The 23,740-nt window shown below is 44.8% G+C and overlaps 2 protein-coding genes across 5 annotated transcripts in view; one reads left to right on the top strand and one right to left on the bottom strand.

Moving 5' to 3' along the window:
* USP34 (ubiquitin specific peptidase 34) overlaps positions 1-13,280 on the top strand; it is a 105,488-nt gene extending 92,208 nt beyond the window's left edge. For both annotated transcript variants that reach the window (XM_081854417.1, XM_081854418.1), the window contains 13 exons: positions 101-735; positions 1,469-1,626; positions 2,972-3,050; positions 3,216-3,342; positions 3,482-3,589; positions 4,589-4,693; positions 6,198-6,322; positions 6,795-6,918; positions 7,902-7,981; positions 8,799-8,939; positions 9,857-10,003; positions 11,102-11,261; positions 12,009-13,280. In XM_081854417.1, the coding sequence (XP_081710543.1) occupies positions 101-735; positions 1,469-1,626; positions 2,972-3,050; positions 3,216-3,342; positions 3,482-3,589; positions 4,589-4,693; positions 6,198-6,322; positions 6,795-6,918; positions 7,902-7,981; positions 8,799-8,939; positions 9,857-10,003; positions 11,102-11,261; positions 12,009-12,619 (2,600 nt within the window). In that variant the 3' untranslated portion in view covers positions 12,620-13,280. The remainder of the gene's footprint in view (positions 1-100; positions 736-1,468; positions 1,627-2,971; positions 3,051-3,215; positions 3,343-3,481; positions 3,590-4,588; positions 4,694-6,197; positions 6,323-6,794; positions 6,919-7,901; positions 7,982-8,798; positions 8,940-9,856; positions 10,004-11,101; positions 11,262-12,008) is intronic.
* Positions 13,281-17,228: 3,948 nt separating this feature from the next.
* Positions 17,229-23,740, bottom strand: part of SANBR (SANT and BTB domain regulator of CSR) — a 31,435-nt gene continuing 24,923 nt past the window's right edge. For all 3 annotated transcript variants that reach the window (XM_081854673.1, XM_081854674.1, XM_081854675.1), the window contains 5 exons: positions 23,302-23,330; positions 21,683-21,756; positions 20,675-20,763; positions 20,434-20,525; positions 17,229-19,683 (listed from right to left, as the gene is read on the bottom strand). In XM_081854673.1, coding sequence (XP_081710799.1) covers positions 19,647-19,683; positions 20,434-20,525; positions 20,675-20,763; positions 21,683-21,756; positions 23,302-23,330 — 321 coding nt within the window. In that variant the 3' untranslated portion in view covers positions 17,229-19,646. The remainder of the gene's footprint in view (positions 19,684-20,433; positions 20,526-20,674; positions 20,764-21,682; positions 21,757-23,301; positions 23,331-23,740) is intronic.

Here is a 23,740-nt window from a genome sequence, read left to right as displayed (position 1 = left end):
GTTTCCCTTTCTCCTATCTGTATTATGTGCGGTTTTATGAAACTCAAGCTCTACCTGGTGAAGTTTGGTCTGTTCACCTGTGGTTTTTTCCCCTTTGCAGCTGCTGCCTACCTTCTGGTCTCTCTCATTCCAAGCAATTCATTCCGACAGATGTTCCGATCCACCCGCTCATTGCACATCCCCACTCGCGACCTTCCCCTTAGCCCAGACACCACCGTCGTCCTTCACCAGGTCTATAACGTGCTCCTTGGGCTGCTCTCGCGAGCTAAGCTCTACGTAGACGCTGCCGTTCACGGGACTACGAAACTGGTGCCCTACTTCAGCTTCATGACCTACTGCTTGATTTCCAAAACGGAAAAACTGATGTTTTCTACCTACTTCATGGACTTGTGGAACCTTTTCCAGCCGAAGCTCTCTGAGCCCGCCATCGCCACCAACCACAACAAGCAGGCCTTGCTCTCTTTCTGGTACAACGTCTGTGTCGACTGCCCCGAGAATGTGCGCCTTATTGTACAGAACCCCGTAGTAACCAAGAACATTGCCTTCAATTACATCCTAGCGGACCACGACGACCAGGATGTGGTGCTCTTCAACCGCGGGATGCTGCCTGCCTACTACGGCATTCTGCGGCTGTGCTGTGAGCAGTCCCCTGCATTCACCAGGCAGCTGGCTTCTCATCAGAATATTCAGTGGGCCTTTAAGAATCTCACCCCACACGCTAGCCAGTACCCTGGGGTAAGTCCCTTTGCCCAACAGACAGGATGGGGGAAATGGTGTTGTGCTGGGATTTTCTGTAACACAAGAGCCAGGATTCTGGATTGGCCAGCAGTGTTTTATGGGAGTGCCATTTTGAGGAAAATACAGACGGTATCGGGGCCCAGAGCCCATCCAGTGAATGCAGTTGCTTTCCCCTTCTGTGTTGGATGTCTCTGAGTGGGCTTGGCTCTTTTTGTTGCTCGAAGGCGTCAAACTCTCTTGCTTCAAATGGAACAATCCCTCCTTGCTTTTCCTGCCTTTGCAAGGCCAACTGGTGGCATTGAGAGGGCTCAATTTGCGGCTGGGTTCTCTAGTTTTTGATACCTAATTTAGAGATGGTGAAAAAAACAAGAGCCCAGGCACCTGTAATATGTCCCACCCCTTCCAGTTTTAGAGTGATTTTATCTTTTAATTTTATCATGCATTTACTTGTTTTTGTATTTGGGGGGGGGGGGGTTATTCCATAAATATGAAAGGCGGCAATTTAATAGGATTGGCAGGGGGCAAAAATTAGAACCACATGAACCCAAGACTGCTTTTTTATTTTAAATGTGGCATTACAAAGCAAATGCTTGGGCGTGCAAATTTCCTGATTCTTGAAATTTGCTTTATTCTAGGAGCATCCCTGCCCCCCAGTGAATTAATGATCACAACTTGAAAATTGTTTGTTAAGGTGACTGTTTTAGCCTGATGCTTGTTCTGGTTTCTTTAGGCTGTGGAGGAGCTGTTTAACCTCATGCAACTGTTTGTAGCTCAGAGGCCAGATATGAGAGAGGAAGAGCTGGAAGACATTAAGCAGTTTAAGAAAACTACCATAAGCTGTTACCTTCGCTGCTTAGATGGACGGTCATGCTGGACTACTTTAATAAGGTACCTCACTTTTGGAATACAGTGGACACTCGGGTTGCGGACGTGATCCATGCAGGAAGCACGTTCGCAACCCACAGCGCCGCATCTGCGCATGCACAGGTTGTGTTTCGGCACTTCTGCGCATGTGCAAAGCGTGATTTAGCGCTTGTGCGCAAGCACCGAAACCTGGAAGTAACCCGTTCCAGTACTTCCGGGTTCGATGCGGTGCACAACCCAAAATCGCGCAACCTGAAGTATCTGTAGCCCGAGGTATGACTATTGGTATAAAAGAAATTCATGGACCATATAAAAAGTTGAAATCTGGTAGCCTGGAGAAGAGGAGGTTAAGGGGTGATATGATAGCCATGTTCAAATATATAAAAGGATGTCACATAGAGGAGGGAGAAAGGTTGTTTTCTGCTGCTCCAGAGAAGCGGACATGGAGCAATGGATCCAAACTACAAGAAAGAAGATTCCACCTAAACATTAGGAAGAACTTCCTGACAGTAAGAGCTGTTCGACAGTGGAATTTGCTGCCAAGGAGTGTGGTGGAGTCTCCTTCTTTGGAGGTCTTTAAGCAGAGGCTTGACAACCATATGTCAGGAGTGCTCTGATGGTGTTTCCTGCTTGGCAGGGGGTTGGACTCGATGGCCCTTGTGGTCTCTTCCAACTCTAGGATTCTATGATTCTAACTGCACGCACACAGAAGGAGAGAATGTACAAAGGAGCCAAGCAGTCATCATTGTGCTTTCTGCTGTTCTGTGAATATTAATTTTGTTTAGTGCCTACAGTGCTTGGATCCTCCCTGCTGATGTACGCTTCCCCCTTTATTTATTTTTGTTTTCCTAGGTACCAAACAAATGTGGGTATTTCCCCTTTTCTCTTCTGCACTCACATTGAACACTGGAGAGATCACGCTGAAATTTGCTTATGTACCTTTGTGTATGGTTGCATAGTTTTCTGTTTGGCACTCATTCTCCCCCACATTTTCCAGTGCTGAAGGAAAGATACATCACCATTTTTAATGCAAGGCCTGTCACCAGGATCGAGAGTGAAAAATTATATTTGATACGCCATGTTCACTGGGAGGGCGCAGTTGTTCCCAGGTCTTACTCTTGGGCTTCCCATAAGAATCCAGTTGGCCACTGCAAGAACAGGCTGCTGGACTAGGTGATCCATTGGCCTGATCCAACAGAATCTTCTTATGTTCAGGACACAGTGCCGCATTTTGCCCTCCCAGGATGCCTGCTCCTCCCTCGCACCTATTTTCAAAATGTCACAATCGCTAATAAAAAAATAATTTAAAACAAACAATATGGTAGCATGCTTAAGCTCATGTTTCCCCCTTACTGTTTTCTCCCCCTAGTGCCTTCCGAATATTACTAGAAACAGATGAGGACCGGCTTCTTGTTGTGTTCAACAGAGGCTTAATCCTGATGACGGAGGTAAGAATATCATACCTATTGTTTGTGGGGGTTTTTTTTTTAAAAAAAAGTTGTGCTGAGGAAACATAGCAGAGTAAAATATATGAGGACACTATATTCATATAAATGCTTTTTGAAATGTTAGTAACTTGCTAACACTACTTTTTAATACATATATATTTTCAGTCCTTCAACACATTGCACATGATGTACCACGAAGCCACAGCTTGCCACGTAACTGGAGACCTGGTTGAGCTTCTGTCCATATTCCTTTCTGTTCTCAAGTCCACCCGGCCATATCTGCAAAGAAAAGGTTTGGGCGTTATTTATTACTTATATTTACATTTCTCTTTTAAAAATGAAAGGGGGGTGGGAAAGCCGATGTATAATTGCCAGTATAATTCAACGATTTATAGCGGTCGACTGACCAAACCGTGTTCTTGTATTTGCAGATGTGAAACAAGCACTGATCCAGTGGCAGGAGCGAATAGAATTTGCCCACAAACTTTTAACTTTGCTAAATTCATACAGCCCCCCGGAACTTAGAAACACTTGTATAGGTAAGGTATATTTGGGTTAGCTCCACCCAAAGGCTTCATGAACAGTTAACATTTAAGAAAGCTTTCTATTACTCTGTCTATTTTCTAAAGCCGGGAGCTCACATGCAGGCATAGAACATACAAAAATGGAGGGGGGGCATTTCAGAGTAGAGGAGGCTTGATAGTTGAGACCCTCTTGTAGAAAAACATCAAAGGCTGCCACCAAGTCCCCTTACATCTCCAGGTGTGGGTTTCACACATGCTGCCCTCACGTCCCCCTTTTAAAGCCCAGTTCATACTTCCCTTCTCCCTTAGTCTCTTCAGTGACACATGCATTCAGCCTGAAATGATTGGTGGATGTGGGGAGGAGAAGGATCCGGCTCAGTTAAACACCTAGGTTTTTCCAAACACGCATGCCTGTAATTTCTACCATCCAAAGAGCATCACACAGATTAGCTGTGGTAGCTACTGGAACTGTGCATCGGATTTGGCCAAACCAGGCATATCTGGAGAGGGACGTGGGCATTGGGTGAGTTGGGTACAGACAGCCACGGATCGCTGCGATTTGGGTTGGATGGCCGGAGCAATCCGTGGCTGTCGGGAGGCAGGGGCATCGGGCAGGAAAACCATGTGAACAGGACAAGCTCTACCTGACGGGCAGCTGCATCTCATCAGGAGGAGTTAGGTCCAACACAGTGGTTCTCCTTTCTGCCTGATGCCCTGCCCTGCAGGAGCAATGTCTTCTCTCAACAGCTGTTGAGCAGAGCCACTGATCCTGTGAATTATGGCTGCCACTTCACAAGCCGCTTTCTTTCAGGAAAGCTGCTTGGATCCTTCAGTTTACCAACTTGTAAGCAAAAGCATTCAATCCTGCTTGGTGTCCCAACTGTAATCTTAAACCCTCTTTGAACCTTTTGCTAAAATAGAAGATTTATGTCAGGTATTTCGCTTTTGTCCAGTGAGCAGTTGACCCCAGACCTATATCTTGAGAAAAATGCAAAACCCATGTTTGCTTTGCAGATGTCCTCAAGGAGCTGGTGCTCTTAAGCCCTCACGATTTCCTGCACACTCTGGTTCCATTTCTGCAGCACAACCATTGCACATACCACCACAGCAACATCCCAAGTACGTGTTTTGGTTGAAAAGACCTGTTGTTAACTGTTTGTGTGTCTAGCCCAGGATTTTGTTGCAGGATTCGATTGTTCTGAGATTTCAGATTTCCCCCAAGGACAGCCCAGGAAGGTGTGGGGTTCTCAAGGAATATGGCTTATTTAAGTAATTTCAGGCATACTTTCATTGGGCTGACTTTATCAACAGGGGGAGAAGACATAAGGAATAGTATGATTAAAAAAAGAAAGCAGAGCAGCTTTGTACATAATACCTATTAGATGGGCAGCTACTAGGCCTAGGGCTTTCTCAGTGGTAGCCCCATGCCTTTGGAACTCCATTCCTGTGGGGGTATATACAGCCTCATCATTGCAGGTCTTTAAAAAAAAAACATCTCTGAAGACATCCTTAATTAATATCTGTGTTTGGTTGAACTGTGCTGTAGTTTAAAGAAAAAACAATGACCCTTTATTTGGTGATTGGGGTGTATGTCTGTTTTGTAACTGGATTGTGTCTTAGAGTCTCGAAAGCAACCTTTTGAGGGCAATTTGCCCTGAAAAGGCAGGTTAAAACCTTTTGAATGAAAATAAATGTTCATCACAGCATCAGAACATAAAGGAGGGGTAGTAATAAAGAGCAGGAATCACCTGGGAATAAATGAGGGTGAGATGGTGGGTCGATATCTTAAGCCCAAGTGCTTGCCCATGACCACCACTTGTCATCAAGCAGGCTCCCGTTCCAAGGAGCTTGGATAACAATTGGGTAAATTATAAGCCTGCCAATAAATGATATTGGTAACATGACTATACGTTGATGGGAATCATTGCAGTTGGGTAGCACTTGAGGAGGTGGTGATGGGAAGTGTTAAGGAAAGTTTCTGCGGAACAAGTAAGGTTTTGGGAAAGAGTCCACGGTGTCAAAAAGCAGCAAAGATTTGGGTAGGCAGGCAGGCAGGGTGGCTGTTCTAGCAAGCAGGTGAGATGGGCTTTGGAAATAGCTGGTACTGGGGCAGATGGTGCAGAGATCTCAAGGTGGGGGCACTAAGATGTTTGGTAGCAAGCGAGGGATCCCATGTTCTGTGCTTGCCTCTCACGTTGCATTTGCCTGGATGGAAAAGAACACGCGAGGGAGGTGCTGAATCCTGTCACTTTCTCCCAGCCTGCCTTCAAGAGCAGGTTTCCCAGTCAAACAGTTGCAAACAGCTGGTGGGGAGGGATTGCGAATGAAAAGCAACCAAAGTGACAAACTTCTGCAGCCAGCACCTTTCCCATCAGTCTAAGACTTGGAAGCTTCCTGTTTGCCTCTGACCTTCTGGTTCCAGCCTCAGGTTGGGATGCTATAACAAGGAAAGTGCTAAAAATACTAAATACTGAGTCTGGATCTTGTGTGTACACACACACACACACACACACGCATATAAACATTTTTATTTTTCTTGTTTTTAAGAATATTACTAGTTACTTTTAAGTGTCAAGCTGCGTAGATTAAATGCCTGTTTTTTGTTCTCTCATTTCTGTTTCAGTGTCTCTTGGTCCTTACTTCCCGTGCCGTGAAAATTTGAAATTGATAGGAGGCAAAAGTAACATCCGCCCACCTCGCCCTGAGCTTAATATGTGCCTCTTGCCTACTATGGTTGAAGCCAGCAAGGTACATCTGTTGGAGAAGGGCTTCTCGTCGGGATTCCTGGTGGGGTTGAGCGAGGCTCCAAGACTGCTGTGCCTTGGAAGTTGTGGACTTCGCTCATCACTGGTGCTGAAGACTGCTGTTAAATGCCGTGCATCTTACAAAATGCTGGCAACTAGTTTGCTGGGGTGGTGTGTTAATAAGAAGGAAACTGCTTTTGGAAGCAGGATGGAGAATACTTAATCTTTCCTCACCCATCACTTCCGTTCTCCAAATCTTTCTTTCACATACACACACAGGGTTCCAAATACGTTTAAACTTTGTGCAATAGTTGAGGGTGGCTCGGGAGGAGTGGGGAAGTCATGGGCAGGGGAAGGGTTAAGTTCAGATACATGCACAGAGACATTCGCCAGTTAGTTGCTTTTCCACTTCCACTCCGCGTCGGGGCCTCTTTTGAAACCATGCGCCAATAAACCCTTTCCCCTTACATCTTCAGGGCAAAGATGAAGTTTATGACCGCATGCTGCTAGATTACTTTTTCTCGTATCATCAGTTCATCCATCTGCTGTGCCGAGTTGCCATCAATTGTGAGAAGTTCACAGAGACCTTAGTAAAGATGAGTAAGTACAGAAGTGACGCTTCTCCCTAAAGTATCTCAGCACCCGAGGGGGCCTTCGGTGGCAGCTGTTGCTTAAACAAGAGACTAAATGCAACAGTGTATTTACAGCCTTTCCTTTGCAAGTGTACCTGAGCATTTCATTGAACAAATCTTTCATTGTAAGGCTCTGGGTGGGGGATTGGGAGTCCATAGCCTTCCAGGAGTTGCAGGGCTACAAGTCTCATTGTGCCTGACCATTGGAACTGCTGACCAGGCTCGCGGGAGAGAGAGAGACCCTGTTACACTGCCAGCCCATTAAGACCTAGCCTTAAATAGCAGTGAAAGCAGTGCAGAAAATTAATTAAATAACAAACAAAAGGAGAGATTCTTCCTTCCTGAAGTTCAGGCTAGGAAGGAAAAATCTCTGTTTGTTTGTTTGTTTGTTTAATTAATTAATTTTATTTATATTCCACCCTTTCCCCAAACTGGGACTCAGTGCAGCTTACAAAAATTCAAATAACATGGATAAAATAAAAAAGCTAAAAATCTATAAACAACGATGGTTAAGAAGTAGTTAAGGTATTATAGAATTAAAGCTATATAGTGTAAAAGCAAATCTGTGAACATACAGATAGTAAAAACAGCACAGCCCTTTTAAATTGTGTTTTTGGGGGGTTGTTGGGTTGTTGTTTTTATTTTTATTATGTATTTTGTGGTTTTATATTTTGATTTTATTCTGTGAACCGCCCTGAGATCTCTGGGTATAGGACAGTATATAAATTCAATGAATGAATGAATGCTCTTTCCTTAAAAACAGCCAGTTCCCCCAATCCTGTCAGAATAAAACAGTCTTCACCTGCCAGTGGAAGGACAGTAAAGGTGGAGCCCGTATAACTTTTTTGTATATTGCTGATCATTTATCATGATCTGTATTAAAATGTTTTAAACCTTTGGAGAATGTTCCAACCCGCTGAAATTACTGCTGCTTCTCTTTCCAAATTGTAGGTGTCCTCGTCGCATACGAAGGCTTGCCTCTTCATCTAGCTTTGTTTCCCAAACTTTGGACTGAGCTTTGCCAAACTCAGGTAAAATGTTGTGTGCTTCTCAAGCTGCTCTCAGTCCTTGACAATCTTCACTTAAAATGATCTGTGGTAGCAGATGTTGTGAAAGACCTCTGCCTGCCTGAGACCCTTGGGAGCTGCTGCCAGTTGGACGGAAACCATTGGGCTAGGTGGCTAGAGAGTTTGACCTTTGCATAAGACCAGCTTCCCGTTTACCACATGTGAACCAATGTAAGGTAAAGGTAAAGGGACCCCTGACCATTAGGTCCAGTTGTGGCTGACTCTGGAGTTGCGGCGCTCATCTCGCTTTATTGGCCAAGGGAGCCGGCGTACAGCTTCTGGGTCATGTGGCCAGCATGACTAAGCTGCTTCTGGTGAACCAGAGCAGTGCACGGAAACGCCGTTTACCTTCCCGCCAGAGTGGTACCTATTTATCTACTTGCACTTTGATGTGCTTTCGAACTGCTAGTTTGGCAGGAGCTGGGACTGAGCAACAGGAGCTCACCCCGTTGCGGGGATTCGAACCGCCAACCCTTCTGATCAGCAAGCCCTAGGCTCTGTGGTTTAACCCACAGCACCACCCACGTCCCACTGTGAACCAATGTAGCTCTAGCTATAAGCAGTCCAGCAGGTGCTGCTATTTCCTATGCAAGCACCTTGTGCTTGGTACAGCAGCCTGCAAGTGCTGAGGAACCGTGGCAACTTTGTGCAGCACTTCTCTGCTAAGCTGCCTTCGCAAGCCCTGCTGGAGTGAATAAGTGTTGTCTGGTGCATGTGTGCAAAAGACTGCAGCCACTTCTCCAGCAGCAACACAAAACTAGCCTTTTCTTTCTCCCTTCAGTCTGCCATGTCAAAGAACTGCATCAAGCTCCTGTGCGAGGACCCTGTGTTTGCAGAATACATTAAATGCATACTCATGGACGAAAGGACCTTTCTGAATAACAATGTTGTGTACACTTTCTTAACGCATTTTCTTCTCAAGGTATGTCCATCGGGCATCTGTGTGTGAGTTGCTCAGGGCACCCTCACAAAGCTTTGACTCAGATTAATTAGACCAGAGGTTTTCAACCTTTTTGTGTCCACGGCTCCCTTGACCAACTACATTCTTTCTGTGGCACCCCTGTGGGGCTCAGGAGCCCAGTCACGTCATTCCTTGCCTGCAGAGCTGGCAGCCCCCCACACCCCTTTTCAAACACCCTCCCTTGTGGAGTGTTCCCTCAGCCTCCTCTCCCCTCTCCTTGGGAGTCGCTGCCGCTGCCCCTGGTCTCTGAACTGTCCCTTCCCCTGCCCTAAAGAGAGGTGCCTCATCACACTGCCCCACAGGGGCCTGGGAAGTACCTTCTGGCCAGCCCTAGAGGCACCACTTGCCTGGGGGAGTTGTAGCCAGAGCTGCTGCTGCAACAAACAGTCGTGCAAGTATTTGGGAGGCTGAGATGAGCGGGCATCAGAGGAAGAGAAGGAAAGAGGGACAGGCCAGTGTTGTCCTAGACGGTAGGTAGGATGCTTGTTGAGGTGGAAGCTACTTTTACTTTACAAATCACCTTGCTCGAAGGATAGAGCTTCTGCTGAGTTTGTTCAGTAGGGAGTGGGATGAAAGGTGTTTCGTATTTCCCTCTTATCTAAGAAAGAAAATCCACACACTTCCTAGCAAATGTGAGGACAGAATACACACATTGCTGCTACTTCTGCAGTCCACTGACAAATTGAAATAAGTCACAGAACCATAGAATTGTAGAGTTGGAAGGGACCCTGGGGGTTATCGAGTCCAACCCCCGGCAATGAAGGAATATCAAAGCACACATACCACTTCCATAGCTGTGTTGACAGCAGCACTGTGATCACTTGAATCAATTGTGTCTCATGAGCCAAGTTTAAAAATCATGCTTAATTTTTTTACAGGTGCAAGGGCAGGTTTTTTCTGAAGCAAATTGTGCTGGAGTAATCAATAATTTGGTTACAAATCTGATCAACCAGTATCAGAGCTTAGAATCAGATTTTGCCAATCAGCGAGTTGAAATTTTTAAAGCAAGCTCCACTTTAAATGGGGTAAGTTACCTCTCTTCCCCCTTCCCTTTTGGCTTAAAATAAATACCAGAGGTTTATTTTCATTCTGCTGTGCCTTCAGTGTATGTAGCCAAAAGTCATAACTGAGTTGTTGATGTTGTTTAAAAAAAATCCTTTATGCAGTCTCTTGGTCTGCTATATTCTTTTTGAGATGGGCAGGGGAAATTGCTCTCAGTATTCCAAGTTGAAAAAGAATGGCACATGGAGTTGTACCAGGATTGATGCTGGTCTCATGTCCTGAATTGTAATCAGCAATTAAACCACCACTTTCTCGGTTCAGACCTAGTGGGATATTGCGGTTTAGTGAGCAGAAATGGAGGTGCCAAAATCAAGCACACAAGGGAACACAAGAAGGTATACAAGATAGTTTGAGAAACCATGATTTGTTCGGCTAATTCTGTTACCTCTGAACCAGAGCTGTGACTTCACTGGTATGACTTGGCAAAATTTAGATAAGGAAGGCAGGACTTGTAGCTAGAAGTAATTAATGTGTGCAAGTACCCCTCAGTGAGTCCTGTGTAGATTGTTCTGAGGAGGCTGGTTGAAGATAATCGTGCAGGCTTTAATTGATTAAGCCATTGATTCAGTTAGCAAACATTTTCATATGGGTAAAAAAAAAAGTGAAGCAGTGAGCATATTTGGTGTTCATTCAAATCATTCATGTGTGCATATGTGATAGCACACATCATGCTTAGAGGTGAGGGTGCCTCTTTCAAGATGCTGTATTTTATATATTTATCTTCCAAATTTTTAAAAAATGAAATGTGCCTGTTTAGCCAGGGCACCTTATTAATTGCTTAAACATTTGTTTTTAATTTGATTGAACATTGGAGCCCTAATAAAACTGCGTGGTCAGTATGGCCTGTTCTCTCTCATGGCATCCTATTAAGTTCTTTATCTGAGCATAAGTTGCTTGTTTAAAATTGTCATAGTATAAAATGATTCAGGTGTCCATTCTGCCAGGATGCAGACATCTTACAATCCTTTCAGCAGCATTTCAGTGTTCCCACGTCAGATCTTTCAGAGTTAAGAACTGGATCTTCATTAAGTAAGTGGATTTTTCTGGATTTTCTTTTCCAGGACCTTCGAGCCCTCACTTTGCTGCTTTCCGTGCACACCCCCAAACAGCTGAATGCTGCCCTAATTCCAACACTGCAAGAACTGTTAAACAAATGCAGGACTTGCCAACAACAGAAGAACTCGCTGCAGGAGCAAGAAGCCAAAGAAAGAAAAACTAAAGGTTTGTTCTGGAGTGGTCCTTGACTCCCCACCCCTCTAGATGCTGATTTGGCTTCTCTTAAGTGCATTTTCAGATTTCACTAACTCTCTTTATATTGACAGATAGGTAGCCGTGTTGGTCTGCCATAGTCAAAACAAAATAAAAAAATTCCTTCCAGTAGCACCTTAAAGACCAACTAAGTTAGTTCTTGGTATGAGCTTTCGTGTGCATGCACACTTCTTCAGATACACTTTATATTGATTACTTGCTGCCCCTTTGCCCAATGTTCTTACTGGTCATGTTCTTACTGCGTCATGTTGGATGTATCTCCCACTCTAACTTGGATACCCATATATTGGCCATAAACACATCCAGGATATGAGTAATGACATCCTCCTGGGTAAAGATGTTACAGGTGCAGTGAGACGCCTTCACAATAGGCAATACTATACCCAGGAGGCCGGATGATTCCTTAGAAAGCACAGTCCCATTTCCTAACCCAAGGGCAGCCAGTTTGTTTGTTTTCTTGCCAAGGGATATCAATTGCTGGACAGATCCCGAGCCAAATGTGGGTGACTAGCTGAGCTATCTTTTAGTTGCAAGCATTGCCCATTGTTCCAGTAGCTGGTGAGGACAATTTTTGACTCTTGTTGAATCTAAGATCGAACCATAGCTCAGGGGAAAAGTGCCTTTGCCCCGAGTGTCAAAAGTTTGCTATGGAGCAAATCAGATGTGTATATTACAGCATACTGTATTTCGACCTTATAGATGATGAAGGAGCTACTCCAGTAAAAAGAAGACGGGTTAGCAGCGACGAGGAGCACACAGTAGACAGTTGCATCAGTGATCTGAAAACTGAACCTAGGGAGGCCTTGACTCCAACTAGCACCTCAGATAATGAGACAAGAGACTCCTCGATCATTGACCCGGGCACGGAGCAGGACCTGCCCTCCCCGGAAAACAGCTCCGTTAAAGAGTACCGGATGGAAGTTCCGTCTTCGTTCTCGGAAGACATGATGCTAGCTGCCCGGTCATCGCAGCACGGGGAGGAGCAGCCAGGCAGTGGTAGGTTTGAAGAATGTAAAGAGCTGAAAGAGCCACCGAGCTCAAAGGATTCCAACATAGTTGAGGATGACACAGAGTTCCCCTCCACATCCATTTCTGCTGTTCTGTCTGACCTCACAGATTTGAAGAATTGTGAAGGTCAAGCCTCGCAGGACCCCGAGTCTGGCTTGTCGCTCAGTTGCAGCCATTCCAGAGGACTCTTGAGTCACATGCAGCAGCAGCAAGACATTTTAGACATCCTTTGCAGGACCATTGAGTCTACGATTCATGTGGTTTCGAGGATATCTGGCAAAGGAAACCAAGCTGCTTCTTGACAATAGAGGAGCATGTCTGCTTTTAAAGTCTTTTCCCCCCCCCCTTCAAAAATGCTGTTTGTATAAGTTTTGCTTATTTCTGTTTTGTGCTTCAGTTTGTCCAGTGCTTTCTGCTTGAATTGCAAGATTAAATTTATATGCTTAATTCTTGGTCAGGCAGAACTCCAGATTAAAAAGGAAAAAAATTAGCATCTACCGTACACTTTCTTAAAGGGCAATCAGATAATGAATATGTTTTATGTAATTCAAAGTTCACTGTAGTGGCTTTCATTTAATATGGCTGTCTGGGAGAACAGGGTCTCCTCACCCTGTATGATGTAATTTAAACTGATGGCATTTTTACTGTGTATAATATGGTGTCCTCTGTGCCAGTTTTGTACCTTACAATAGAGGCAAATTGCCTCCAATCGCTGTGGTTTTTATTATCAAAATTAAGTTTACTTGTATACTAAACAACCACAAGAAATTTGATTCTGTAAAGAATCCTCTAGCTGTGGCCTGACAGTATATATATAAATATATATATATATATGGTGCTTTATTTAACAGAATACCTGTGGAGGAAATAAAGCACACTTGATGTAAAATTAATTGTTTTATTTTTATTGACATGACCGATTGCTATTCTGTGCACTTCATTAAACTGATTGTGACGACTTTTCATTCGTTTTTATATATGTTGCCTCAGTGCTCCAGTTTTTTGTTTTTTTTTACCAAAGCTGCAAGCTAAAAGCCTCACCTGGATGACTCGGAACTAGTCTGGGATATGATAAATTGGACCCAGTTCTTATTTATTGTTCTCCCTCTGGGAGTATAAGTTCATATGCTGCATGTGCCCCCTCCTCCAGATTGTCTGACCTACCTATCTTCAGAGACTTGGCTGGGTTTCAGGCCTAATGAGCACAGCAGCTTATGCCCCGTAGGTCCTACTCCATGAAACCATTTGCAGAGACTAAAAGCCCCTGCTCCCCAACTTTCTTATGTTGCCTCCTCCCCAGGCTTTCTTGCAAGCAGTCACTCTGTGTCCACTTGCAACCTGTCTTTGCTTTTCCTGTTTCACACTTCTCCTGGTTCTGGGAGTAAGAGGGAGGGGGCACCCATGACTTCACTCTCCCAACTCCCTTCTCCCACTCACTGGATTCTGCTTCTGCTCTTTCTCTGCCAGACTCTCCCAGCTCACTGAGCCCTGTTACCCCTTCAGCTTCCAACACCTCTTCCCAGTCTTTTCAATCTGACCACCCATCACCATCCCTCCACCATTCCCTGGGCTCTGAGCCCTCTTTGGTGGTTCCCCAGCTGGTTCCTCCCACTGTCCCTGCGTGTCTTACCAGTCTGATGGCCAGTGGATGTATTGGAACGTTGTCTTGCCTCAGCAATAGCCTAGACGAGAGCCAACAAACTGAAGCTCAGCCCTGCTTGAAGAGGGGGACCCCTGACCATTAGGTCCAGTTGTGGCTGACTCTGGGTTTGCGGAGCTCATCTAGCTTTATTGGGCAAGGGAGCCGGCGTACAGCTTATGGGTCATGTGGCCAGCATGACTCAGCTGCTTCTGGTGAACCAGAGCAGCGCACGGAAACGCCGTTTACCTTCCTGCCGGAGCGGTACCTATTTATCTACTTGCACTTTGACAGGCTTTCGAACTGCTAGGTTGGCAGGAACTGGGACCGAGCAATGGGAGCTCAGCCCGTCATGGGGATTCGAACCGCCGACCTTCTGATCGGCAAGTCCTAGGCTCTGTGGTTTAACCCACAGCGCCACCCGCGTCCCTTCAGCCCTGCTTAGACATGGGTATTGCTAGTGGGCAGTTCCCTAGACCGGATGGATGGGAGGCTGCCTGCTCTGGATGTGGTTACACTCCTCCTGAAGGAGCAGATGCGCATCTTGGGGATACTTCTAGAAATCTTGCTGTTGCTTGAGGCTTAGGTTGCCTTTGTGGTGTGGAGCGCCTTCTATCAGCTTCCTTCTGCTGTGCTCCAAATGTCTGTTCTCTGCTCTGGTAACCCCTAGGTTAGATTACTGCAATGCCTTAGACATGGAACTGCCTCTAAAGATAGTTCAGAAACTTCAGCCGGTGCAGAATTCAGTGGACAGGTTGGTTGCTAGGTCAGGACCATTTGAGCATATTGCACTGATCCTGGCCCAACTCCACTGGCTGCCAGTTAGTTTATGGGCTCAATTCAAAGTGCTGGTCTTGACCTATAAAGCTTTAAACAGCTCAGGACTGCAATACCTCAAGGACTCACGACCTGGTCCCTGTGATCATCATTGAACGCTCTTCTTCATGTGCCTCCTTCATAAGAGATCCAGAGCGCAATGACACAATGCCCCTTTTCTGCAGTGGCTCCCTATTAGTGGCTCCCCCAGGGAGGCTCATCTGGCACCTTCTTCATATATTTTTAGGCACCAGGGAAAAGTATTCCTCTTCCAGGCCTTTGGCCAGTTAAGCAATCTGTGCACTTTAAATCAGGGAGGAGGATTTGGGGAATTGTTTTTGTTTGTTACTATATGTATTGTGTGTTTATATTCTAAACTGTCCTGTGATCCTTGGATAAATGGTGGTATAGGAATGTAATTATAATGACACACTATATTATAATTAAAAAACCCATTCAAGAATCACCTTATAGGTACATTTAGGAGTTAACTGTATTTGACTAAGCCTTTAGTAGAACCTGTTTCATGCATTCTGTGTCCAGGGCAGGTGTTTATCAGCTCCTTCTGGTATGCAGGCTAAGAGCCTACCTGCCCGCAGATTGTCTCGCCAGAGTGGTGCATACTCTAGTTATCTCTCACTTGGACTACTGCAATGCGCTCATATGTGGGGCTACCTTTGAAGGTGACCTGGAAATTACAACTAATCCAGAATGCGGCAGCTAGACTGGTGACTGGGAGAGGTCGCATAACACCGGTCTTGAAAGACCTACCGTACGTTGACTCCCAGTACATTTCCAAGCACAATTCAAGGTGTTGGTGCCGATCTTGAAAGCCCTAAAGGGCCTCAGTTCTGTATGCCTGAAGGAGCGTCTCCACCCCCATCGTTCTGCCCAGACACTGAGGTCCAGTTCCAAGGGCCTTCTGGCAGTTCCCTCGCTGCGAGAAGCCAAGTTACAGGGAACCAGGCAGAGGGCCGCCTTAGTAGTGGCACCCACCCTGTGGAATGCCCTCCCACCAGATGTCAAAGAAAACTACCAGACTTTTAGAAGACATCTAAAGGCAGCCCTGTTTTAATGTTTAATAGACTATTGTATTTTAATATTTTGTTGGAAGCCGCCCAGAGTGGCTGGGGAAACCCAGCCAGATGGGCAGGGTATAAATAATACATTATTATTAATATTATTCAGAAGACACTACCAATGCAATGCAAAGTTTGGGAGATAACGCCAATTAAATACACAGATTTCTTCATTTTTTTATTCACCAATAATTTGTTTCAATGCCATAAGAATTTAATGAGTTAACGGCTAACATGGTGGAAAGGCCTACTACTAACTGAATAGAACTTTTCTGCTACATGAGAACATACAAATACAAAAAGCATATCGAACTGACTTAGAGTGGATGCTGGCCTGCGGTAAGTGGCATTTTCACTTCAATATTTTATCGTGATGCTGTCCAAATGTGTTTCAGCACACACATACAGAATCTTGAGCTCTGCCTTACTAAGTTTCAGAACTCTTAGCAAAATGTACACATGCCGTTTGGGTTTTTCACTTGCTGAGCAACGTTAAAGTAACCATTGCAAAATGTCCTTGAAGCAGGCTATACAGGCTGATCAATTTCAGCTTTGTTCTCAAACTTTCCCTGTGGCATCACAGATGGATTGTGATGATGCTGTGTGCTGGTCATAAGTGGGAGGAAACGCTTATCCATTTCCGCAGTTGGCGTGCACGAGGCATCCAAATTACCTCCTGCATCAGCTAGGCCAGGTAGGGACATTTGGCCAGTACTACCTGGCTTCTCTGTTACTATGGGAAAGGCTCTGCAGAAGCCATTCAACTCCTGCAGTGCCTATTAGTCTACATCCTGCATCTTGCAAGCTCCTGCTATGGCCCTTGTGAGCAATCGGGCAGCAGCAGTGGCACCTCCCATCTTTTTGGTAGTCTAGTAAAGCAACCATGATTTTGGCTCCTGCCTTAATTCAGTCAGCAATGGTCCTAGGGACCCATTCACTCCATCTTTGACAGAGTTCAATCAGCTCACATCCATTTATGATACCAACAACCTTGGTATTTTAACACGTTAATGCTGCTGTAGCAAAACACTGAATACAAATTTGCCTTATACCCAAATCGGAGTACTGCACCCCGTAGTTGCCTTTGAATGGACGGACCTAAGCGTCCAGGACACATTTACTTTTTACATCTAGCCAAATATTGGCTATAGTGGCTAGCAGTAATTCCCTGGGATCTAAAGCAGAAATCTTCCCCAGAACTACTGCTGGAATTGAATCTGGAACCTTTTCTATGCAAAGCCATGTGCCCTGCTATCGAACTGTGACTTGCAGGGGCTCCTCTGGCATTGGGCCCAAGCGATCTGGAAGCTGGCAGGAGATGGTGGAGAAAAATACTGAAGGCAGCGTACACAGAACCCACAATAAATCGGATGAAAATGGTATGCTACTTCAACTTTATTAACTCGCATTTGGATTTTTTATGTGTGCACTAAACATCTGACAAAGTGTTGCTTTAAGCACAAACATTTGGCGCATCTCTTTACACAGCTTCGAGAAGAAAAAAAATCCCTTGAGTTCATTACTATAATATACCATTCATCATACTTAGTCTACAACTTGTTTACAGACAGCAGCTTACTTTCCAAGTCTCAGTTATGAGAACTAGACATTTGCTCCATTATTGTTGTTGTCATAATTTAATGGATACCCTGTGAGGACTCCCGACCCTAGAAACCAGATTCTCTCTTTGTGGCATAACACACAAACCAAGATTCCTGTCCACAGCTTTGCTTAGTCATATTTGGGTGTATTTAAGATGAAGCCAACTAAGAGTCACTGGGTACTTTTTCACTGTTAGTTAAAGGTGGGGCGGGGGGTATAGCAGACATCATTGCAGATGACAAGGAAAAACAGAATTAATGCTCCAGTTCAGAAGATACCCTTTCAGGCTCCTTTCATACATTCGCCTGATTCCCATGTTAAAATAAATGATGGCTTTAATGTGACTGAGCAGTGCACTAGGACATGCTGTCAAAATTATGGGTGGATTACTCATGCCAGGAAACAAGCCCTGGCCTGCCTTGTTGTGCCATTCAAATCCGGTTCCGTGGTTTCTTTCATCTAAATAAACCACCATTAGTACGAACAAACCAGGGCTTCTACTTGTGGTTTTTGAAGAAACAAACCATAGCCCAGTTTTGAATGACATGACATGACAAGCCAGGCCAAGGCTTGATTCTCAGTAACACAGCTAAGAGGAACAAAACATTCACAATTCCACATTTTTTGTTCACATTTAAACATAGTTTATTTTAACTTCAGTTTAATGTGACATGCAAACCAGACCATTGCTTTAATAATCAAATTCAGTAAGTGGGCAAGGTGGCTTAAAAATCAAGACTGTTCATTTTGAAAGGGTATTGAGCTGTGGGAGAGATTTTTCTCAGTAGGGGCAAAAGGAAGTATGATCCATGGCCACAGTTTGAAACGTCCAGTTCTTGTTCTTGTCTCCTGCCAGTTGTTTTTTTTAAAGAAAGGAATTGTCACTGAAAACAAAGGATTTCCCTCTACTCTCTGCAAGAATTGCTACAAGATGGATTCCATTTCTTTAACTCAGCTAGAACGATCAATGCAGGTTCAGAAACAGACTGACAATGCAATACCTTTGTGCACAAATACCTCTGCAAAAAAAAATTGTATAAAGAGGTGTATGCATACAAAATGTACAACACAGGCAACAACAGAAGGAAACCCCCTTGTGCCAAAATGCAGATAAAGGACCCTCTTGGATGAGCACAAAGTGGAATAAAAATGATATGAAGAATGCATCATGCTCAGAATGCAAAGTAACTCTACATCCAACAAAAAGTAGTGGCACTTGACTATTTGGCATATGAACTGCTGCCCACTCAACTGGGGCCACAGCAGGTGAAACGAACACCCTGCAAGCAGCCTTTTCCCAATCCATCAGACGTACACAATTGTATTTGCTTCAGAATATTGGATGTGCTCTCTATCAGATGTAGGCTACCTATGAGGTTAGGCACAACTCCTGAAAATGACCCAAGCAGAGGCATAGCATGAAATATTTTTGGCCCTGCTCTGTTCATCCGCACTGCCCTGCAGCCAAACACAAGACACAGGCTCAGCAAGAGTCACCTGTACCCACTAAGGATTATGGATTGCAGAGAGCATGATATTCTCCTATGCTCAATTGCTCTTCCTTTTCCAGGAATGGCTATGTCCTTTAACACTAAAGAAGCCTCGGTTTGAACCACCTCCCAACATGCCCAGCTTCCCTGGATGCCAGGAAGCTTCCTGCCAGAGGGAAAGGAGCAGCTAGCCATCTTTATTCAGTGTAAACTTAAGCTACATTAAAAAGGCAAGAGGTGTCTACCTCTTTGGAGCCACCCCACAGCCAAGTCAGCACAAGCAAGATTCGCCTCAGCCATTCCAGTGGAGTGCAAGAAAAAGCGAGAGCCACACAGTATCCAGACAGAACGCCGATAAAAGGCCAAGGCTTGATTCACTCCCAAAATTTCAGTAGCACGTGAATATGAAATAACCCCCGTTTGTTAGCACCACTCTTTCCGACCCTCAACAAAATGAGGGTGTTGAATTCATTTTGTAGGTTTATAAGTGCACCATTGCTTGGTGGGGGGCAGGGGGGAAATGCACTTGGTTTAATATAAGAAATGGCGTATTTACAACTCATTAAAAAGAGAATAATTTACATGGCATTCAGTCACTCGAAAGCTTTAGGAAGAGGCATGCCCAGGTTCTGGAGTCCAGTGCGGTCCAAGGAGGCAGAAAAGTGCTTTGGCTTCTGTTTGGCGGCTTTGTGTGCAATTGTTTCTACGTGGGACGGCCCTGGCCAAAGCGACTTTTAATCCTAGATTTAAGAGAAATACATGGGGTTTTTTACACACACACACACACACACACACACACACACACACAGACAAAAGGTAGCATTGAAAGTTATTCACAACAATGATTGCAACCAGCTCAGTGGTCATTAATTGTCAACTAAAGAACAGTTCGTTTGATACAGGCATAGGCAAACTCGGCCCTCCAGATGTTTTGGGACTTCAACTCCCATCATCCCTAGCTAACAGGACCAGTGGTCAGGGATGATGGGAAGTGTAGTCTCAAAACATCTGGAGGGCCGAGTTTGCCTATGCCTGGTTTGATACTTCAGTGACTTCTGGTCATCTGCACATTGTCATCAGTGATTCAGTATTGATATTAACTAGACTAGAACATTAGAACACCAGCACCAGCACAAAATAAAAATAAAAATAACTGCCAGTTAGGGTGGTGTGCTTTTTAAGTTTAGAACTGACCAAAGCAAGCAAGTAATGCATAATTAGCATAAGGAATATATTGGTACTAAGAGAACCCTCAAGTAAAATCCCTAAATCAGGAACAGGTCTTGCAAATTAAATGAAGTGGCAGCAGCAGTTCACAGAACATAGTGGGAGATTTTGTGTCAGAGTGGAGATACCCTAATTGTAGGGGAAAGTCTTGCTTGCCGTTTCATAAAAAGGATTTAGCAGAGGAACATTTTGATAAGATTTTGTCAAGACGCCTTGCTTCTCTCGTCTCTTCCTCCCCACCCCATTTGAATTAAAGGGTTTACCTTATATTTTTTTCTGGGACGTTCTGGCGGGTGTTGACCTGTGCCGCTGCCCTGATCTGAGCTTCAAGTCTCGCATAAATCCCAGCTGCAGACTGAAAGTCGCAATAGACAAATCAAGAAAGTATTAACCAACGCGCTTTATTTTTTACTGTGTGCACCAAAAGGCAAGTTAGGAGGTAGAGTCTTGCTAACCAAGGGTGACGTGGGATAGAGTTCCCACCAGCACCAACCCCCGACTCACTTCTTTGTTCTCTTTTGATTTTGTCTGGTCAAGCTCCCCCAGCCTCATTTTTATTAGGTGTCCGGTTATTTCGACCATCCTCCGCTGATCTGCAAGCAACATGAAATAGCAACAGAGGATCAGAAAGGGCTTTTCTTGTGCCTTGCCGACACCACTGTTACAAAGCAAGAGGAAGAGGTACAATTGCTTCTGCCAATCACGCTTGCAAAGATGTCACTCCTACATCTACCTTTGTATCAGTTTAACAATCATGCCCCTCCCCAATAATACTGGGAAATGCAGACTGGTAAGGTGCTGGGGTTTTGCTGCTGGGAGAACCTCCCTGCCCCAACACTACAAAGCTACAATTTCCTGGCGCCATAGAGCAGTTTGCGTGTTTGTTGCGCATATGCTACATACACAAGGTGCCTTTCATTCCAAAATTTCAGAAGTTCCTCATTTAGCAAGTTCTTCTGTTAAGGTGGGTGAAGTGACATGACCTGGGAAGTTTCCTTTCATAGGAGCTCATTCTGTGCATATCAGAGAAAGCACAAGAAGCAGTTCAGTTCAGCTTGTTTACATCCTTAGAGTTACTTTTTATGAGGCCTATAGGGCTCCATTGGCATTAGAAAAGGAAGTACAGTGGTACCTCTGGCTGCGAACGGGATCCGTTCCAGAGGCCCGTTCGCAACATGAAAAGAGCACAACCTGAAGCGCCGTATCTGCGCAGGTGCACAGCGCGATTTGGCGCTTGTGCGCATGTGCGAAGTGCGATTCAGCGCTTCTGCGCATGCACAAGTGGCAAAACCCAGAAATAACCCTTTCTGGTACTTCTGGGTCACTGCGGGACGTAACCTGAAAGAACGTAACATGAAGCAAACGTAAGATGAGGTATGACTGTACAGGCACAATATCTCTCATGGAACCCTGCCATATCCATATTCACGCAGCTGTGGAATGAAGCTTTACTTATTTCCTGTTGCTACACCACGTAAGTCAGGCAAATGTTTTGAAAAATGTATATCTTACCTTCCTCTCTCTGAGCATCCTGGTTGAATCTAAGTGATCTGGATGCGTCCCACTTATTCTGCTGCATGCTCACACTAATTAAACAGCAGAGAAGCCATGAGAAACAAAAACCAAAGCAATCAGCACTATTTTGTTCAAAAGTCAGGCACCGTTCATAGGGCCACCATTGCTTACTGTTCTCACTTGAAACCACCTCTTGCTTTCTGCAGGGACCTCTGGAATGTGGGGCAAAGTCGTCCATTCAGTCACCATGCCAAAACCATGGCTTGGCACGCCAGAAATAAGCCTTGTGCTCATATACTCTTCTTCCTCCTCCTCTTCCTCCTCACATGTTCAGTTAGTTTGCCATTGCATCCAAGCCAGAAATGCAAACTACTGTTTGTAAGCTGGCTTGTAGTTCTGGTTTGGAGATGATACACCAGCCACATTTTGTCAGTTCAGGTGTAGACTATCTGGGCATTCAAACTCCTTGTGTGCTGTTCTAAACTCCATGGGGAGCCTCCATAGGTAGAAGGGCTCTCTCCCACTTTCACCCTCAAACCCATGGGGAGCTCTAAACAGTGTAAAAGTGATGCTTGGGTGCACAGGGCTTGGCAGTGCATCCTTTTTCACTGCCGCATGTTTGTTTTCACCTAAGGAGACTGAACGCCCAAACAGGACTTAGGTTTTCTCTTGAACAAGGAATAAACTAACTGGGAATGTGAAGGAAGGAAGAAGCACATGAGTGAAAGTCTCATACCTGTAGCACAAGAACTATGCTTTGGCATTGTGTGTGAACCAGTCCAATGAGTGGGGATTAAAGGTAAAGGTAAAGGTACCCCTGCCCGTACGGGCCAGTCGTGTCCGACTCTAGGGTTGTGCGCCCATCTCACTCTAGAGGCCGGGGGCCAGCGCTGTCTGAAGACACTTCTGGGTCACGTGGCCAGCGTGACGAAGCTGCTCTGGCAAGCCAGCACCAGCGCAACACACGGAAACGCCGTTACCTTCCCCCTATAAAGGAGTACCTATTTATCTACTTGCACTTAGGGGTGCTTTCGAACTGCTAGGAAGGCAGGAGCTGGGACTGAACGACGGGAGCTCACCCCGCCGCGGGGATTCGAACCGCCGACCATGCGATCGGCAAGTCCTAGGCACAGGTTTTACCCACAGCACCACCCGCGTCCCCGAGTGGGGATTATCTTTTCCTAAAAGCATTCTTTATCATTGCTGAATTGACTGCACTGGATTCCCATTTAATCTTCAGGAGAATGAAGAATGAACCTAAATTGCATCTGGTGTCCAGGGGTACGCCACCTCTGAACATGAAGGCTCAGCTTAACCATCATAGTTAATAGCCACTGAGACACCTATGCTTCATGGATTTGCCTAAGCATTCTAACTGCATTTCTTTAAAAATCAGTCAAAATATTAGTTGAACACATGATAGATAAAGCAAGGATATGTACAATTTTATAATATGCAGAGAACAATATGTGCAAAGAAATCAGAGAGGGGAGCTGAGGGGGGAGAGGGAGGGGTGGGGGGAAGAAAAAATAATGTGATTATTTGGATTGATATTTTGTTATGCTGGAATTGTTTAATAAAAATATTTTTTTAAAAAAATCAGCCGAAATACTTACATAAAAGGAGATGCATCTCTGGAATTAGTCTGCTGAAAGAAAGGCAGAATAAAGACTGTATGCTTAAATTCCTTAGATCAATGTTACTTATTTAGAATTTCAAGCTGCCAAACTGCATAGGATTCTACTCAAGACACAGTTGTCCACAGCAAAAATCAAAGCATTTTTAATTTTTAAAAAATAATGTTTTAAAGTCAAATTTAGCATATTGCAACAGATTCTGGAGAGAGGATAGCTATATATGGGTAGGCAGAGCAATCCTGAAAGTGGCTAGAGAGGCCACTGGAAGCAGACTAAGTGCTAAACCACTGACATAATGGTACTTATTCACCTGAAAGAGTCCTCAGTATACAAGATGCTGGCTGTGTTCTGACAGCAGGGATTACTTCCCCTCTCCCCGGATCCACAGCAAGCTGACAAGACTTTGGATGCAGCAGAG

The sequence above is a fragment of the Podarcis erhardii genome (genome assembly GCF_964252035.2).
Source record: "Podarcis erhardii genome assembly, chromosome: 3".
Classification (NCBI taxonomy): Eukaryota; Metazoa; Chordata; class Lepidosauria; order Squamata; family Lacertidae; genus Podarcis; species Podarcis erhardii.
This window is presented reverse-complemented; position numbering and strand designations above follow the sequence as displayed.